This window comes from Aotus nancymaae, unplaced genomic scaffold (assembly GCF_030222135.1).
Source record: "Aotus nancymaae isolate 86718 unplaced genomic scaffold, 86718_ANA_hifiasm-v0.15.2.pri h1tg000032l_0, whole genome shotgun sequence".
NCBI classification, from domain to species: Eukaryota; Metazoa; Chordata; class Mammalia; order Primates; family Aotidae; genus Aotus; species Aotus nancymaae.
The window spans coordinates 28,622,770-28,641,977 of record NW_026988445.1 but is presented as its reverse complement, the minus strand read 5'-3'; the positions used below and the strand labels follow the sequence as shown (position 1 = coordinate 28,641,977).

The window sequence follows — 19,208 nt, the reverse complement described above, 5'->3', positions numbered from 1 at the left end:
TTGAGCATTGTTATAATTGTAGCCTCAAAAGATAATTCAATAATATCAATGGGATTTGGCGCAGAAGTAGTTATGGGCACATGAGCTCACTCAATCATCTTAATCCACTATACACAGTTTATCTTTTTCTACTACTTCTTTTTTTACCCCAGTAAATTGCTGCTTTTAGAGACTTATCTATACAGAGCTGCAATTTCCAAATATAATAACCTTATTTCAATTTTCAACATTTTGAATATATCTTTCCATCATAATTCTAATCATCCTCTATTCTAGAATTTTAAGACTTTTTGATCTTAGGGCCCCCTTCATACTTTTAAAAATTATTAAGAATCCTACAAGGCTTTTGTTTTATGTGGTTTAGATCCACCAGTATTTAACATATAACAAATTAAAACTGATAGCATCTAAAGATTATTTATTTTCAAAACTATGGTAAATCTATTATATGTTAATTAACATTTTTATGAAAAATAGCTATTTTTCAAAAGAAAAATATTAGTAAGAATGGATGCTTAATATTTTTAAAACCATCTTTAATATTTGTATTAATAAAGGACAGCTGGATAATCATCTCTGCTCCTTCACCCAAGTTGTTGGTGAAAATTGTCTTTGTGGAGGTAAAAGGGGGAAAAATCCATCCTTACACAGGTAGGTGGTTGGAAAAGGGTGAACCACATGAACCTCCTGAATGGGTCTTAGAAAGATATACACCTTGAGTACCACTACTCTAAGCAAATATCATTGCAAAATTAGTTTGAAAAATTTTTCATCTGGTAAATATGGAAGATAAAAGAAAAACAATACAGTAGCAATATATGAAGGCTACACAAAATTTAAAAAATATTTTACCTGGGTTAAGTTGTTAAAGAAATGTCTGTTGGGAAAAAGAGAAAACATATTTTAGTAAACAGCCTGTTAAACATTAGTTTAAATATTCTATTTTCATTATACATGTTTCTAAACCTTTGCATATTCTCTTTAAGTTTTATTACAGATACATAAAATTAAAGGCTATATGTAAAAACAAAAAATTGCATATGTCTATTTATTTATCAGTGTCGTTACTGATTCTCATTTGTCATCACAGAAGGCTGAATGGCTTAAATATGCATGCTTCCTTAATACTGCAAGTTCAGATCATCAAAACTTCTTGATTAATCTTCTATAAAATGTTGATATTGTCATTCTACATAAAAAAGGCTTACAGTCTTTACATGTTACCATTTATGTCAAACAGAAATCTGTCTTTCAGCATGACAAATCCTTCCCTCACCTGAAAGGAATAACAGGCTGGGCCTGGTGGCTCAAACCTGTAATCACAGCACTTCAGGAGGCCGAGGAGGGAGGACTGCTGAAGCCCAGGAATTTGAAATCAGCCTGGGACACATAGTCTCTATGTTTCCTGTCTCTATTTTTAATACTCATTTGCATGTTTAGTTGTATGTTTTCTAGGAAGTTTTTTTCCACTGTAAAGTTACCTGCATATTTTTAGCATATATAATCTCTAAAAGTCAGTACCTCATGACTATGTCCACCCATTTGCTGATTATTGCATAGTGTCTAGTACATTATTATGCACAAAACAAAATGAAAATGTCTTGGGGAATCAGCAAATGAGTATGCAGTAAGTTTCCAAGACCATATAATGAATATTGTATTTCATGTGTTCAATCTGATATGTTAGAAAGCTGCTGAAACTACTGTAACTACAGTATGACACCACTATAACTCTTCATAGGTAAACTGTGCCCAGAGTTCAACACAGTCCAAGGTTGATTAAAAAGACCCCTGGCTCCAGGCTGATACATTCTGCCTTCAGTTATGCTTACTAGTCAGAGGCACAGGAAAGAAAAATCGAGTCACTAAGTGAGTTACCAGCGTATCTAGAAGGAAAATTTGAAGGCAAAAAAAGATATGTGTAGATAATAAAAGAAAGCCTTTGGTATCAATACAGTAACCTTGTAGAGAAGGAAATCAGTATCACTTGACATTAAAGTAACAGCCTTGATTTTCATGGGAAGACAATATTAGCAGCATTCTGCTGGGTCTTTATCAGTTTTCTTGGCTTTCTTGAGTTAATGCACAGACTGAAGTGTAGAGTTCAGAATAAGGAGAAGATAAAACCCTGGATTGAACCGACATTTAAGGTGAGGACAGATGACAAAAAGCCAAAGAAAAAGACTGGGAAGGCCAAGTGTGGTGGCTCACACCTGTGATCCCAGCACTTTAGGAGGCTGAGGCAGGAGGATCCCGAGGTCAGGAGCTCGAGACCATCCTGGATAACCCTAAAAATACAAAAAAAAAAAAAAAAAAAAAAAAAAAAAGCCAGGTGTGGTGGCATGTGCCTGTAGTCCCAGCTACTCAGGAGGCTGAGGCAGGAGAATTGCTTGAGCACCACTGCACTCCAGCCTCGGTGACAGACTGAGAATCTATCTCAAAAAAATAAAGAAAGAAAGAAAATGAAAAAGACTGGGGAAAATACTATTATAGAAATAGAACATAGTGGTATTAGAGAGTGAAGAAATGAAAGAGTTTCAAAAAGAAAGCGATCCTCAGAATTAAATGTGGTACAGAGTATTATAGTAAGACGATCAAAACAATCCCATCGAATTTGGCAATTACCTTCAGTGACTTTGTCAAAGCAAGTAGATAGATGGATGGATGGATGCACAGATAGACGATAGATAGATGGATGGATGGATAGATCGATAGATAGATAGATAGATAGATAGATAGATAGATAGATAGATAGAAAGTACTAGGATGCAGTGATGAAACAGAAAAATGTCACAGTGAACTTGGGAAGACTAGTTTCAGCACAACTCCATGGATCCTTTGATCTTTTTATTCTCCATTCTAACCCTAGAGACACAGAGACAGAAAAAAGCAAGAGAGTTTGGATGCCAACATGATTCTTGTTCATGAATTCTTTCTAGCATCAGAACCTTGGTTTGGGGGCAGAGTCAATAGGTGTTGAGAGCCAAGAGAAAAAGAGGCAGTGATTGAAGGCTCCTGTACTCTGCAGTATTTATCTTGAAATTCTTAACAAATCTATCTTTGAACTTTGGTTTTATCAGTGAAATGTGATAAGACAGTGAAGCCTGCATTGGGGACATGGAATTTTGGCTCCTATACAGTCTTGCCTCCTGCTGCCTCTCTGCCTCCCTGGGACAGATTATTTGCCCCTGATTCCCCTCCATGCTCTGGCACCTTGGGTCCTGACCAGCCTTTACCTCCTTAACCCATGTCCCACAAGCTGCTGGGAGCAGCCTGATAGCACAGTGGCTAGGGCATATGTCTAATAGCTGCAAGGTTGCTAGTTCAAATCCCCAGTAGGGCCAGACTTTCTGGGGCTTAAATGGGGGACCATCTGGGGAGTCCAGGAGCTGGAGGTTACAGGATATTGTGTTTTAGTCACCTGCAAATTTCCCAATCCAACTGAATGGTGCCAGAATCTAATAATGTACAATTTGTCTTGCCTAGGATTGGCTCTCCGAACGGCAGAACTTCTCCATCTAGAAGATCATAGTCAGACTGGGTCCAAGGCTCAAATAGTTAATTAAAGGCCCCTAGGGCATATTCCTATAATGCAGAGTAGGGTGGCGGAGGAGGCCTGGGTCCTGAGGGCATTGTTTCGGCCTTGGCCACATGGCCATCCAGCCTTCTTTAGGATTGTTGTACTCAGAGGTCCCCCCTAGATGTTTACCCTCCTAGGGCAGTTTTATAATTAGGCCTGTGTTAATTGAACTCTTGCTAGGGAATATTAACACCCATCACCCAAACCTCACTGGCCTAGTTCAGGGACATGCTGGTACGAACCACTAATCCCAGCAGTCCACATGTCCTTCTGGTGGTCAATGGGGACATGCAGACAGTGAGCGTGTGTGCCATGGCACTGATAAGTGTGATTAAACCCAGCATGTGGAAGGCCTCAAAAGATAATCATGCATCTTAGGCACAAGGGAATTACAAGGTGCTCTAACTGGGGGACGCCCCAGGGCTAGCATTTGCAGGAATAACCAGGGATGCAGACATTCCTGTGTTCGATTTTGGATGGGTGCTACTCTTCGCAAGGCAAAATTTCCTTTAAAATCTATCCTGGATAACTGGGACCAATTTGACACACAATCTTTGAAGAAGAAGCGGCTCATTTTTCTCTGCCGAACAGCGTGGCCATGATACCCTCTGCTGAGTGAAAACAGCTGGCCTCCTAAGGGATGTATAGATTATAACACCATTCTACAATTAGACCTGTTTTGTAAAAGTGAAGGTAAATGGCTTAAGGTCCCCCATGTGCAAATTTTCTTCTCTCTAAGGAATAATCGTCAGCTATGTAAGGCCTGTACCCCATACCGTACTAACCCCTCCTCAGGACTACCCCCACATTTAGGACTCCCTGTGGCTCCTCCCTCCAATGCTAACCAGGCCTGCTCAGCTCCAATAATCCAAAAGAAGTCAGAGAAGGCCAAGACGGCCAAGGCACCTCAGGCTACTAGGATTCCCCAACTCTGCCCCCTACAGGCAGTAGGAGGAGAATTTGGCCTGACCAAGGTGCACACTCCCTTTTCACTTTCTAATTTAAAGCAAATCGAAGCGGACTTAGGAAAATCTTCCAATGACCCGGACAAATACATAGATGTTCATAGATGTTCTGGAGGGCCTGGGTGAGTCCTTTGAATTAGACTGGAAAGATATCATGTTATTGCTTAGTCAGACCCTAACCAGCAATGAGAGAGAGGCTGCTTTAGCTGTGGCTCAAGAGTTTGGGGACACATGGTACCTTAGTGAAGTGCACGACCAAATGACGCCAGAGGAGAAGGATAGATTTCCTACAGGTAGACAAAAAGTCCCTAGCACAGACCCTCGCTGGGATCCTGACTCAGAACAGGGGGACTGGAGTTTTAGGCACCTATTGACCTGCATACTTGAGGGATTAAGGCCAACTAGGAAAATGCCCATGAACTATGCAATGTTATCCACCATAACTCAGGGAAAAGAAGAAAACCCACAGCCTTCCTCAAGCAGTTACAGGAGGCCTTAAGAAAGTATACACCCCTGTCGTCAAACTCCAACGGGGGTCAGTTAATACTAAAGGACAAATTTATTAAGCAATCAGCAGCAGACATTCAGAGGAAGCTCCAAAAGCTGGCCCTGGGGCCAGAACAGAGTCTAGAATCCTTATAAACCTAGCAACCTCGGTGTTTTATAATGGAGACCAGGAGGAACAGGCTGAAAGGAGCAGGAGAGACCAGAGAAAAGCCACAGGCCTAGTCATGGCCTTCAGGCAAGCAGACCCAAGGGGCTCAAATGAGGGAAAGGCTTGGGTTAGCCGCCAGTCTGGCAGAGCTTGTTTCCACTGTGGCCTAACGGGACCCTTTATAAGAAACTGTCCCCAAAGGACTGGACCACCTCCTCATCCTTGCCCACTGTGCCATGGGGATCACTGGAAGGCACACTGTCCTAGGGGACGAAGGTTCCCAGGGCCTGAGGTGGCTAACCAGATGGCCCAACAGCAGGACTGCGGGTGCCCGGGGCAAGCGCTAGCACAAGCCATCACCCTCACAGAGCCCCAGGTAAAGCTGACCATAGAGGGCCAGGAAGTTAATCTCCTCCTGGACACTGGCACGGCCTTCTCTGTCTTAGTCTCCTGTCCTGGACACTTGTCCTCCAAGTCTGTAATTGTCCAAGGAGTCCTAGGACAAGCAGTCTCCTGATATTTTTCCCAACCCCTAAGCTGCAACTGGGGAGACATGCTCTTCTCCCATGCCTTCCTCATCATGCCAGAAAGTCCCACTCCCTTACTAGGGCAGGATCCATTAGCCAGAGCAGGAATCATTATCTATATGAACATCATCGGGGAGGAAATTCCTCTCTGCTGCCCATTATTTCAAGAAGGGATTAATCCCAAGGTTTGGGCAATGGAGAGATAATTTGGACGGGCAAAGAATGCATGCCCAATTTGGATAAGGCTTAAGGATCCTACCTCTTTTCTTTACCAAAGACAGTACCCCTCAAGACCAGAAGCCAAAAATGAACTACAGGATATTGTAAAGAACTTAAAATCTCAGGCTCTAGTAAAGTCCTGTAACAGCCCTTGTAATACTGCAATTTTAGGAGTACAAAAACCTAATGGACAATGGAGGCTGGTACAAAATCTCAGGCTTATTAATGAAGCTGTGATTCCTTTATACACAGCTGTACCTAACCCTTACACCTTGCTCTCTCAAATACCAGGAGAGGCACAATGGTTTACAGTCCTGGACTTTAAGGATGCCTTTTTCTGTGTTCCATTACATCCTGACTCCCAGTTTCTGTTCACCTTTAAAGACCCTTTAGACCAGAATTCTCAGCTCACCTGGACAGTGTTACCCTAGAGCTTTCGAGATAGCCGTCACTTGTTTAGCCAGGCTCTAGCTCAGGACCTTAGTAATTTTTCACATCCAGGTACCCTGGTTCTTCAATATATGGATAACTTACTTTTAACTGTGAACTCAAAAACCCAGTGTCAGCCAGCCACCCAGGACCTCCTAAACTTTCTTGCCACCTGCAGATATAAGGTTTCTAAACCAAAAGCCCAGCTTTGTAGGCAAGAGGTAAAATATTTAGGGCTTGTCTTATCTAAGGGCACTCGGGCCCTTGAGAAAGAATGTCTCCAACACATACTGGCCTTCCCCCATCCAAAGAAGACCTTAAAACAGTTGCAGGGATTCTTAGGAATAACTGGTTTCTGCCTATTGTGGATTCCCAGAAATAGTGAAATAGCAAAACCCCTACATACTCTGATTAAGAAAACCCAAAAAGCTAACACCCATCTAATACAATGGGACCCTATAGCTGAGGCATCCTTTTAGACCCTAAAGTAGGCACTATTGTGGGCTCTAGCTCTAAGCCTTCCTACAGGGAGCAACTTCTCCCTATATGTTACAGAAAAGTCAGAAGTGGCACTAGGGGTTCTCACCCAGACTCGGGGGACCACGTCACAACCAGTGGCATACCTAAGTAAGGAAATTAATGCAGTAGCCAAAGGCTGGCCACACTGCTTGTGGATCGTAGCCGCAGTGGCTGGACTGGTCTCAGAAGCTGTTAAAATAGTGCAAGGGAAAGATCTAACTGTATGGACTTCACAGAATGTAGCTGGAATTCTGGCCTCTAAAGGAGGCTTATGGCTGTGACAACCGCTTACTCGAATATCAAGCCTTAGTGCTCGAAGGGCCTGTACTTCAGCTGTGTGCATGTGCAGCCCTCAACCCAGCTGCTTTTCTTCCTAAGGAAGGAGTAAACACAGAACATGACTGTCAGCAGGTTTTAGCCCCGAACTATGTAGCTCGAGAGGATCTTTTAAAAACTCCTCTGGCCAATCCTGACCTTAACCTATACACTGACGGAAGTTCCCTTATGGAAAATGGAGTTCAAAAAGCATGATATGCAGTAGTCAGTGATCAAACAGTGCTTGAAAGTAATTCTCTTCTTCCTGGACCTAGTGCCCAGCTGGCAGACCTAGTAGCCCTCACTCGAGCTCTAAAATTAGGAAAAGGAAAGAGAATAAACGTATACACAGATTCCAGACATGCTCACCTGGTTCTGCATGCCCATGCTGCCATATGGAAGGAAAGAGGGTTCCTAACCTCGGCAGGAACTCCCATTAAATAACACAATGAAAATGTAGACTTACTACAAGCTATCCAAGAACCCAAAGAGGCAGCAGTCTTACACTGCCGAGGTCACCAGAAAGGAGATGAGAAGGAAGCAAAGGGCATCGCCGAGCTGACCTGGAGGCCAAAAGGGCAGCTAGACAAGAATTTACAGAAGGACCTTAAATATGGGAAAGCCCTCTCCAGGGAAGCAGACCTCAGTACTCACCAGAAGAGGTAGAGTGGGCAATCTCCCAGGACACAATCTTCATCCTTCAGGACGGCTAGCTACTGAGGAGGGAAAAGTGCTCCTACCGGCTGCCAGCTGGTGGAAAGTACTTAAAACCCTGCATCAAACCTTGATATGGGTATAGAGAATATACATCAAATGGCCAAATCTATATTTACAGAAAAGGGTCTCTTCGAGGCTTTCAACAAATAGTCAAAGGATGTGAAATATGCCAGAAAAATAATCCTTTGGCATATCGCAAAGCTCCTCCTGGGGAAGAGCAAGCCGGTCATTACCCAGGTGAAGACTGGCAAATGAACTTTACCCATATGCCTAAGTCTCCAGGATATCAATACCTGTTAGTACGTGTAGATACCTACACAAACTGGGTTGAGGCTTTCCCCTGTAGAACAGAAAAAGCCCAAGAAGTAATAAAAGTCCTGATTAATAAAATAATCCCTAAATTCAGACTCCCTCTCTGTCTTCAAAGCAATAACGTCCCTGCCTTCAAAGCTGCAATAACCCAAGGAATTTCCAGGGCGTTAGGAATACAGTATCATCTCCACTGTGCTTAAAGGCCTCAGTCCTCAGGGAAAGTGGAAACGATGAATAAAATTCTTAAGAGACACCTAAAGAAACCGCATAGGAAACCCACCTCTTGTGGCCTTCTCTATTGCCCATAGCATTCTTTTTTTTTTTTTTTTTTTTGAGACGGAGCTTCGCTCTTGTTACCCAGGCTGGAGTGCAATGGCACGATCTCGGCTCACCGCAACCTCCGCCTCCCAGGTTCAGGCAGTTCTCCTGCCTCAGCCTCCTGAGTAGCTGGGATTACAGGCACGCGCCACCATGCCCAGTTAATTTTTTTTTTTATTTTTAGTAGAGACGGGGTTTCACCATGTTGATCAGGATGGTCTCGATCTCTTGACTTCGTGATCCACCCGTCTCGGCCTCCCAAAGTGCTGGGATTACAGGCGTGAGCCACCGCGCCCGGCACCCATAGCACTCTTAAGGGCTTGGAACTCTCCTCAGAAAATAGGACTCAGCCCCTATAAGATGCTTTATGAACAGCCCTTTCTTACTAATGATCTTGTATTAGACAAGGAAACAGCAAATCTAATACAAGACATAACCTCCTTGGCTAAGTACCAACAGGCTCTTAGAACTTTACCTGAAGGACACCCTAGGGAAAAAGGGAAGGAGCTGTTCTGCCCTGGAGACTTGGTGCTTGTTACCTCTCTCCCCTCAGTCTCTCCCTCTCTAGGCCCATCCTGGGAAGGACCAGTTTTGGTTATTCTGTCTACCCCAACGGCAGTTAAGGTGGTGGGAACTGACTCATGGAGTTATCACACTCAGCTGAAGCCTTGGACACCTCCTGAAGAAAATCATAGGCCCTCCACTCCACAGCCTGAAGTTCCCAGAAACGACCCTTCATACACCTGTGAGCCGTTAGAGGATCTATGTTTGCTCTTCCAACAAAATCCCCAGGACAGTAACTGCTCATGAGTCTCATTTACATCCTGGCATTAACAGGGCTATTACTCTTAACTTTGCTATCTGTAACCGGACTCTCAAACTCCAATTATTCCTTTCATAGTTGGGTGGAGAGGGGGGAGCCGGAATAATAGAAAAACTTGGTACTGGCATTAGAAAAGTTACTACCTCTACTCAGTTTTAATATAAGCTATCTCAGGAGGCAAATAGTAACATGAAAAGGGCTACTAATTCTCTCTGCAGAGGCAGCTCACTCTGCAGAAACAGCTTAATTCTCTAGCTGCCATAGCTCTTCAAAGTAGAAGGTCCCCAAATCTGCTAACAGCAGAAAGAGAAGGAACCTGTCTCTTTCTAGGAAAAGAATGCTGCGACTTTATAAACCAATTAAGTGTTGTCTTAAAGTTAAAAAACTCAGGGATCAATCAAACACAGGGCTAAAGATCTTCAAGAAACAGAATCATAAAGCTTTTTTAACAACTGGCTGTCCTGGTTATATCCTCTCCTAGGCCTGTTTATAACCATTCTATTACTGTTGGCTTCTGGGCTTCTCATCTTTAACCTTTTTGTCACATTCATTTCTTCTAGAATTAAAACCATAAGGCCACAAATAATCCTGCAAATGGAACCCCGGATGTCCTTGGCTCATAAGCTCTATTTTGGACCTCTGGATGAACCTGCACCCCTGAAAGACTCCCCTCTGGAGGAAACCTCAACTGCAGGGCCCCTTCTACGCCCCAATTCAGCAGGAAGTAGCTAAAAAGCAACCGATGCCTGTGTCTCAACAGCAGCTGGACTTCCTGTTCAGAGGGGGCACTGAGGGACTATGTTAACTTCTCTTCCCGGGTCCACAAGGGGCGTGGTTTCAAAGGCAAAAAACTTCCTAGCACCATGCCTCCATCTACCTCCCCATCCAGACACCTAGAGTTCTTTGTCTAACTTTCCCACATGGGCTAGGTAAAATTTCAGGTGTGCTTCTTTGTTTAAAAAGACTGCCAAAAGCCCTGGAAGAAGGGGCTCTGTTGTGGGCCAAACAGCCAATCCAATATCGGAGTCAAAGATCAGTCACTCCAGAGGAAGTTTGGAAAAGCTCCTCTCACTGGACGAGAACTTGAATGGGGTGGGAGAAACTCCAGGGTTAAAATCCCCACTCACTCCCTTACCTATATGGACTCCATCTCTAGATCCCCTCCCACGACAGCATGGGAGCTCACACTTTCTCTGTCTATTTCTCTTTCTCTCTCACTGCCTAATAAATCACTTCCTGCAAAACTTTCTGGGTCTGATACTTACTTGAACGAGCTCACCGCGCCACCAGGGCCCTCTCCCCATTCTTGGGTGAGTGAGGCCCAAAGACCTGGGAAAACACATCCAATCAGGAAACAGTAAGCGTCTTTGGGACACTCCCGCAGCCCTGCTTCTGTCACCCAGTTACAATGCCTGACAATTTTTCATTTTTTTTTGTAGGTCTTGCTATGTTTCACAGGATGGTCTTGAACTCCTGGGCTCAAGTGATCCTCCCACTTCAGCCTCCTAAGTAGCTGAGACTACAGATGCAAGTCACTATGCCTGGCAAATTTTTTATATTTTTTATAGAAACAAGTCTTGCTATGTTTCCGAGGCTGATCTTGAACTCCTGGGCTCAAGCAATCCTCTCACCTTGACCTCCCAAAACATTGAGATTACAAGCATGAGCCACCATGCTAGGCCTTGTTAGTATTCTTTTTTTTTTTTTTTGAGACAGAGTTTCGCTCGTTACCCAGGCTGGAGTGCAATGGTGCGATCTCGGCTCACCACAACCTCCGCCTCCTGGATTCAGGCAATTCTCCTGCCTCAGCCTCCTGAGTAGCTGGGATTACAGGCACGCGCCACCATGCCCAGCTAATTTTTTGTATTTTTAGTGGAGACGGGGTTTCACCATGTTGACCAGGATGGTCTCGATCTCTTGACCTCGTGATCTACCCGCCTCGGCCTCCCAAAGTGCTGGGATTACAGGCGTGAGCCACTGCGCCCAGCCCTGTTATTATTCTTTAATTGATATTTTTACAGGTGACAGACTGAAAATTCTTACAATGTATATTACAAAAAAACTCTTAGCTTCTATGGAGTTCTCTTTTGGACTAATCTGCCTCCTGGATAGGTGCCTTTCTTTCTGTTCTTACTTACATGGAGAAAACATATCTAGATCAGGGTAGCCTGGAGGCCCATCTCTTTTAGCCCTAGCTCTTAGGTCTCAATGTGTGTAAATGAAATTGGTAATCCATTAAATACTTCTTGGTAGATGTCTTAGTTTGGGCTGCTATACCAAAAATACCATAGACTGGGTGGCTTTAACAACAAACCTCTATTTCTCATAGTTCTGGAGGCTGCAAAGTCTAAAGATCAAGGTGCTATCTTCTCATTAGGTCCTCACATGGTGGAAGGGAAAAAGGAAATCTTTTGGGTCTCTTTTGTAAGAGCACTAATCCCATTTATAAGGACTGTCCTCTCATGACCTAACCACTTCCCAAAGGCGCTACCTCCAAGTACCATCACATCAGGGATTAGGTTTCAGCATAAAAATGTGGGGGTAAAAGGGGTGGGACACAAACATACAGTCTTATTGCAACAGATTATCCTCTCTGATGGTTCCCAAGAGCTCTACTTGGAAGAATAGAAAGTAGCCCATTTGGCCAAAGGGGCAAGTCCTATTTTACAATTCAACTCTACCAGGAATATTTTATTTCATTTTATTATTTTTTTATTTTAATTAATTAATTTATTTATTGAGATGGAGTTTTGCTCTTGTTGCCGAGGCTGGAAAGCAGTGGCAAGACCTTGGCTCACTGCAACCTCCACCTCCTGGGTTCAAGTGATTCTCCTGCCCTCTCTCCCAAGTAGCTGCGACTACAGGCATGCGCCACCACGCCCAGCTAATTGTTTGTATTTTTAGTGGAGATGAGGTTTCACCATGTCGGCCAGGCTGGTCTCTAACTCCTAACCTCAGGTGATCCACCGCCTCAGCCTCCCAAAGTGCTGGGATTACAGGCATGAGCCACTATGCCCGGCCTATTATTTTATTTTATGAGACAGAGTCTCATTCTGTCACCCAAGCTGGAGTGCAGTGGCATAATCATAGCTCACCGTAACCTTGACACAGTAATCTCAAACTCCTGGGCTCATGTGATTCTAACTCAGCCTCCTGTGTAGCTAGGGCTACAGGCATGAGCCACTGTGCCTGGCTTCTATCAGAATTTGTTATCCCCAAACTTGCCCTTGTGTCTTTCTCAACTGTTTCAGAACCCACAGAGGAAAAGCTGGTGACTGGGATTTCTGAAACTGCCAACAAGGACAAAAGCCTGCCAGTTTCATGAGTAGCAGAGATTCAATTCTCCTGGCTTCTCAATAAGACTCTGGGAAGGTGGCAGTGAGTCAGAGATTACTGGGTAAACGTGTACTCCTGGTGGTGCTTGCTGAAGCCTAGGTATTATTAGGACTAACAGTCTAGCTCAGGATGTCCAATCCAAAATTGCACATAAACTGCAGAACCATCTGACTTTCAGGGACTATGTGAACCAGGACAATAAAATTATCAGCAACAATCATGCTTTACTGAAGACTTGAGTATTCTGATTGGTTCTGCCTGTATCATATATGTGCCAATCCTCAACTAATAACTGTAACCAAGAAACTGTGGGTTGGTAGAGTTAGTCCATATACATCACATGAAATTAACAACATTGTCAAAGAATAGGGAAGAATGGTTTCCCTAAGGGAATGGATGTTATGTGGATAAAAAGAAATAAGTACTTTCCAGGCATCTTGAGGTCAGGATATAACATAGTTCCTTATATCTTACACGGTGCATGGGATGTTGCCGTGACTATGATATTACAGCATATTCTGACTCATCGATACTTTTCTAACTTCATGAATGATTTTCACACAGTTAATTATGTATTTGTGCACCACTTTTCCCTTCTTATATTGAGCTACTTGCATGTTGTAATGAGTTTGAAAAGCTATCCAATACAAAGAAAGTATTTTTGAAATGCATATAACAGAAGAGCCCTGTAGATTAAAAAACCAGAGTCAAATCTCAGTGCTATCTTTTAGTAGCTCTGTGTTGTTTTTTTTTTTGTGATGGAGTCTTACTCTGTCACCCAGGCTGGAGTGTAGTGGCGCGATCTTGGCTCACTGCAACCTCTGCCTCCTAAGGCTCCTGCCTCAGCCTCCTGAGTAGCCGGGATTACAGGCATGTGCCACCACACCCAGCTAATTTTTGTGTTTTTAGTAGAGACAGGGTTTCACCATGTTGGTCAGGCTGGTCTCGAACTCCTCACCTTGTGATCTGCCTGCCTTGGCCTCCCAAAGTAATGGGATTACAGGTGTGAACCACCGTGCCTGGCCAGTAGCTTTGTATTTTTTTCCAAATTGTTTAACCCATCCAAGCTTATGTTTCCACATCTATAAAGACTGACATTTATGCGGTTATTATAAAAATTAAGAAATAATTTATATTAAAATATAAACATGTAGACACAGTACATGCTCAAATAGTGGTTGCTCTTATTTTTACTGTTTGTTCTTCAGTATTTCTTTGGCAGTATATTTGAGAATATCTTGGTTGGTGAATGAAAGTTATATGGAAACCATAATATAGATGATCTATTTGTGGTTAATTAAAAGTTGAAGCAGAATACTCTTTAAAAGCATAATTACCTATTTAGTGCTGCATTACTTACCTAACTCTATAGTACCACAGAAAGCAAATATGAGAAGTGGCCACAAATAAATAGCGTTCTTCTTCATCCTAAAAGAAAATGCAAAAGAAATTGTGATATATTAACATTAAATCAAATGCAAATATGGATACAGGCATAAAAGTCACAGAGGAAGTAAGTTACTTATCTAAGATCAGAGGAATAAGAATAAATAAATTTCAGAATAGAATTTAAATATATATATTTAAATATTTATATATATAAAAATACTACATCACTTCTTTGTCTACTCTTTGTAGTTAAAAACTTACTACCATGAATGAAAAATTTAGAAGACATTTTGATGACTTGCCATCTTTATCATTTTTATTACATTTGTCTTCCTCACTGAAATACAATTCAACTAATTTTCTCATTCAGTGGGGATAATTTTGCTTCCCAGAGACTTTCGGCAATGCCTAGAGATGATTTTGGTTGTTATAACTGAGTCCTTTTTAAAAGTCAGATGTGGCCTGGAGCCGTGGCTCATGCCTGTAATCCCAGCACTTTGGGTGGCCAAGGTGAGCAGATCACCTGAGGTGAGGAGTTTGAAACCAGCCTGACCAACATGGTGAAACCCCATCTCTACCTAAAAATACAAAATCACCTGGGCATGGTGGGGTATGCTTGTAATCCCAGCTACTAGGGAGGCTGAGGCAGGAGAATCGCTTGAACCAAGGAGGCAAAGTTGAGAGCCAAGATCGTGCCATTGCACTCCAGCCTGGACAACAAGAGCAAAACTCCACCTCAAGAAAAATAAAAGAAAAAAGAAAAGCCAGATGTATCTCTTCAACTACAGAAGGAAAAGGAGTCCTTTACCTCTTCATGGATTGTGTTCTTGAAACATGCAAATAATCATAGACTCAAAAAGACAAATTCAAATAGTTTTCACTCCATAAGGATTGAAAAACAAATTAATATTCATCTGGCCTCTCCCACATCACTCTGTCCACTTGTGCCTTGACACTAAGGTTTTTTAATTAAAGAGAAGTCCCAAGCCTCAAAGTAAAGGCAGGATTGGTCACATGGCATCTGTAGGACAGTAGCTTCAGACACACTTGTGTGGGAACATCAGCTGTGAGGTATGTGGCCAGTATTTTGTTACTTATTATTAAAGTACCAATGTCTTAAAATGTTTTACTTTCTCTTTGGGTGTTTTTGGTAAACTAGAGAGATTCAACCTCATTCTAATTCATTTGCATTCACATGATTTTTTCAATTGAAGAAAATGCAGTGGAGTAAAAATAAATCTGCTAGAAATTACTCCTAATCCTAGGTGTTGGCATAAAAGTGTATGACATGAAACCCATTCATCTGAGAGTCCCACTGCCGTTAAGGTGGTGGCTATGAACTTTAACATACTTATTAATAAAAATACTAAGATCAAAATTGTATACAATTTTATAATTTAGAATTTAACATGAGATATACATAAAAATTGACATATGCCAATAATTTTAAAATAGCACGTGTTTATAGTTAGAATTAACACAATTTAAAACAGGTTAAATTAGATTGAAAAGCTCAAAAGAAAGGCAAAATAAAATGTAACAGGATAACAGGATGATTATTCAAGATTTAATAACTTATCATTAAAATCAACTTACTGGGCCCATAACAATTGGTTTTACAGCATGAATACCAGGTGAAGAACAACGCAATTCTGTCACGGGCAATCTAGTGTTTAAAGAGATGGGAAATAATAATTACAGGTGCATATAGATTAATAAAATTCCCTTACTATTTTTTAAGCCTAAAAACTTCAATTGTATGCTGTTAAGAGACATTTTAAAATATTTGCAATATTTTACTTCTATACTATATTCAATGTGATTTTGTCTTACTTTTCACGTCTCCTTAATGAAAGAAAATTTACATTAAATCACAGGCTTGAATCTGAATGTTCATATTATATGAATGATTTAAAAAATATACCCATACATTGATAATCATGGCATAAATCTTACCTTTTATCTAGCACAGTACAAGTTTCTGGCACACTCCACTCAGTAAATAATGTTCCTTCATACTCTAACTTAATCTAAAAAAGAAAGTAAGAGTTCAAACAAAAAATATGATTCAAAATTTTCACCTCAGGGCTCAGTTGTAGGATTCAATTTTCTGGGTCCTAATTATTTAAGGAAAGAATAACTAAAACTCAATTCCCCTTAAATTGTACAAAGTAATGTGACAAAGAAAAGGTAAATTAACCCACCTGGGAGACTTTAGCAGTCACTCCAAAAAACTATAAACTTTTAATTTTATTTACTTCAGAAACAATCTATTAGCCAGGTGTGGTGCTCATGCCTATAATCCCAGCATTCTGGGAGGCCAAGGCAGGTGGATCACCTGAGGTCAGGAGTTCGAGACCAGCCTGGCCAACATGATGAAACCCCGACTCTACTAAAAACACAAAAATTATCTGGACGTGGTGGCAGGCGCCTGTAATCCTAGCTACTTGGGAGGCTGAGGCAGGAGAATTGCTTGAACCCGGGAGGTGGAGGTTGCAGTGAGCCAAAATCATGCCATTGCACTCCAGCCTGGGCGACAAGAGCGAAACTCCATCTCAAAAAAAAAAAAAGAAAGAAAGAAAGAATCTATTCAGTAAGCAGTGACTGGCACTCTGGTAGATTCTGGGGATTATAAAAAGGCAAATGAGAAATGATCCCTCACTTAAAAACAAGTCACTTTTAATTCTGACATCCTATTATTTACATATTACTATTAACATAACTTTCATCGGGCACCTTTTTCTTATTTCTAAAGCTACTTTTTTTCCTGCCTCTCTATTGTTTCATTTAGAAATTCTTTCTTTCCCCTCTGGAATGTACCAAGTCACTTTCTAACACTGTCAGTCCTAGTTTCAGCACTGATCCTACTCTTCAGCCAGAGTTGGAACCCAATTTTACCTTCTAATACTTGACACAAAATTATATATACATAGATGAAGATTGCTTTGGTGTTTTAACTTGGAAAATGGAGATATAATGCCACCTGTTTCATAGATTTTATATTATAGGATAGTGTATAAGAAGAAAAAACAGAAAAATTCATGAGAAGATACAATATAACTCTGAAATATATTAAGCAAAATTTGATAGAATTACTAGAAGAAATTTCAAAAGCCATAAATATAGTGGTAGATTTTTAACACACTTTTCTCACACTTGGGGAAGAGAGGGAAAGGTAGTCAAAGACTTAAAAAATATAGTTAGTAAGTTTATGATATATATGTTAAAATGATATACATTCCTAAAAAGTTTTTCCCTTTTACTTTTTGTTTTAATAGAGATGGGATCTCACTATGTTGACCAGGCTTGTTTCAAACTCATGGCCTCAAGCAGTCCTCCTTCTACAGCCTCCCAAAGTGCCAGGATTACAGGCATGAGCCATTGTACCCAGCCCTAAAATTAAGCAATATAAAATGTATACATCATTTGCAAGCTCACATAGAATAATTACCAAAACTGACCACACTTCCAAGAAAAGTTTTAACCAATTTTGAAGAATTACTATCACATACACCATGTCCTTTGATATTAGTGAAATAAAATTAGAATTTCTCATAAAATTAGCCAGAAAAAAATCCTAAGATATTTGGAGTCTTTAAAAAATAAAAGCAAAAACAAAACCTGTACTTCTGAATGATTCGTAAGCAAAAATCATGATGTAAATTATAAAATGTTTATGAATAAACAGTAAAAGCATTTCATATTATTAAAAATTCGTGGTATGTAGTATAAGAAGTTTTTAGGCCAGGGGTGGTGGCTCACACCTGTAATCTCAGCACTTTGGGAGACCAAGGCAGACGGATCACTTGAGACCAGGAGTTTGAGACCAGCCTGGCCAACATGGTGAAACTCTGTCTCTACTGAAAAGACAAAAATTAGCCAGGTATGGTGGCATGAGCTTGTAATCTCAGCTACTCAGGAGAATGAGGTAGGAGAATCGCTTGAACCCAGGAGGCGGAGGTTGCAGTGAGCCGAGATTGCGCCACTGCACTCCAGCCTGGGGGACAGAGTGAGACTTCGTCTTAAAAAAAAAAAAAAAAAAGAGAGAGAGAGAGAGAAAGAAAAAGAAAAGTTTCTAGAAGAAAATTTGTCACCTTAAATGTATACAAAAGAAATAAGACAATTTGAAAGTGAATAAACTCTATTTTTGGCGTAAGATGATAATAAAAGGACAACAGAGAAGATCCCCCCAAATAAAAGGAAAGATATAAGAAAGAGAAAAAATAGAAATTTATAAAAGAAAACAAATGAAAGAGCATTGGGAAGGGGCGATGGGGATGTAGTTTGTTAAATCTATTTAAATTTCCTAATAAACACAGAAAGAACAATTAGGATAGTCCCCCAAAAACACTGGACAACAATCAATAATAAAACTCAGTAACAAGGCATCTCTCAAATCCCAAAATATAAGTGGGTTGGAGGAAACCAACAAAAACTAGCAGATTTGTATGAGATCAGTATAAGGAAGTGAAAGAAAGCCAGTAAGGTAAAGCTGAGAAGATGAGAACCCCTAAATCAGTAAGAGATGTTCAGTGAAGGCCATGGCAGGCCAATCTGAGGACAGCAACTCTAACTGAGGGGGATTTTGAACTTGGCAATTTCTAAAGTTCTATGCAAAAGGTCCCAATAACATCTGAAAGGACAGATGAAGCTGGGATCTATAAACTCCAAGCTAGGACCTATCAACCACAGGACCAATCAGCCGAAGACGCCTTCTAGAACAAAGACCCAGAGTGAACAGAAATGCAGGTAGAAGAAATGCAATCGAGCAGGAAAGGGAAACAAGGACAAAGGGAAGACATAGATGAGGAAGGGAGACAGAACTTAAGAGCATTAACTTTATTTTTCTCCACTACAAAACAGCAGAAGTGGGAACACTGAAGCCAAGAGCTCAGAAAAGTGATTCTGACCCACTCCTCCCATCCTTAAAGATCAGGAACATTAATTTCACGTAGAAAAATGAGCAACAGAAAAAGGATCGCAGCCAAATCCCACACAGTCATAAGAAAGAGAATAAGAGGCAGAATAACATCTCTGTAAGAACACTGTTAAGACTTTCCCAAGAAACAAATGGAAACTATAACCTAATGTGAGGGTTAGTTTT

General features: G+C 41.2%; 1 protein-coding gene across 1 annotated transcript in view; it reads right to left on the bottom strand.

The window, feature by feature from the left end:
• CATSPERE (catsper channel auxiliary subunit epsilon) overlaps window positions 1–19,208 on the bottom strand; it is a 180,123-nt gene that overhangs the window by 140,390 nt on the left and 20,525 nt on the right. Inside the window, exons 3-6 of the mRNA XM_064383670.1 lie at window positions 16,061–16,134; window positions 15,701–15,770; window positions 14,076–14,143; window positions 853–877 (exon numbers count right to left, since the gene is read on the bottom strand). Of these exons, the coding sequence (XP_064239740.1) occupies window positions 853–877; window positions 14,076–14,143; window positions 15,701–15,770; window positions 16,061–16,134 (237 nt within the window). The remainder of the gene's footprint in view (window positions 1–852; window positions 878–14,075; window positions 14,144–15,700; window positions 15,771–16,060; window positions 16,135–19,208) is intronic.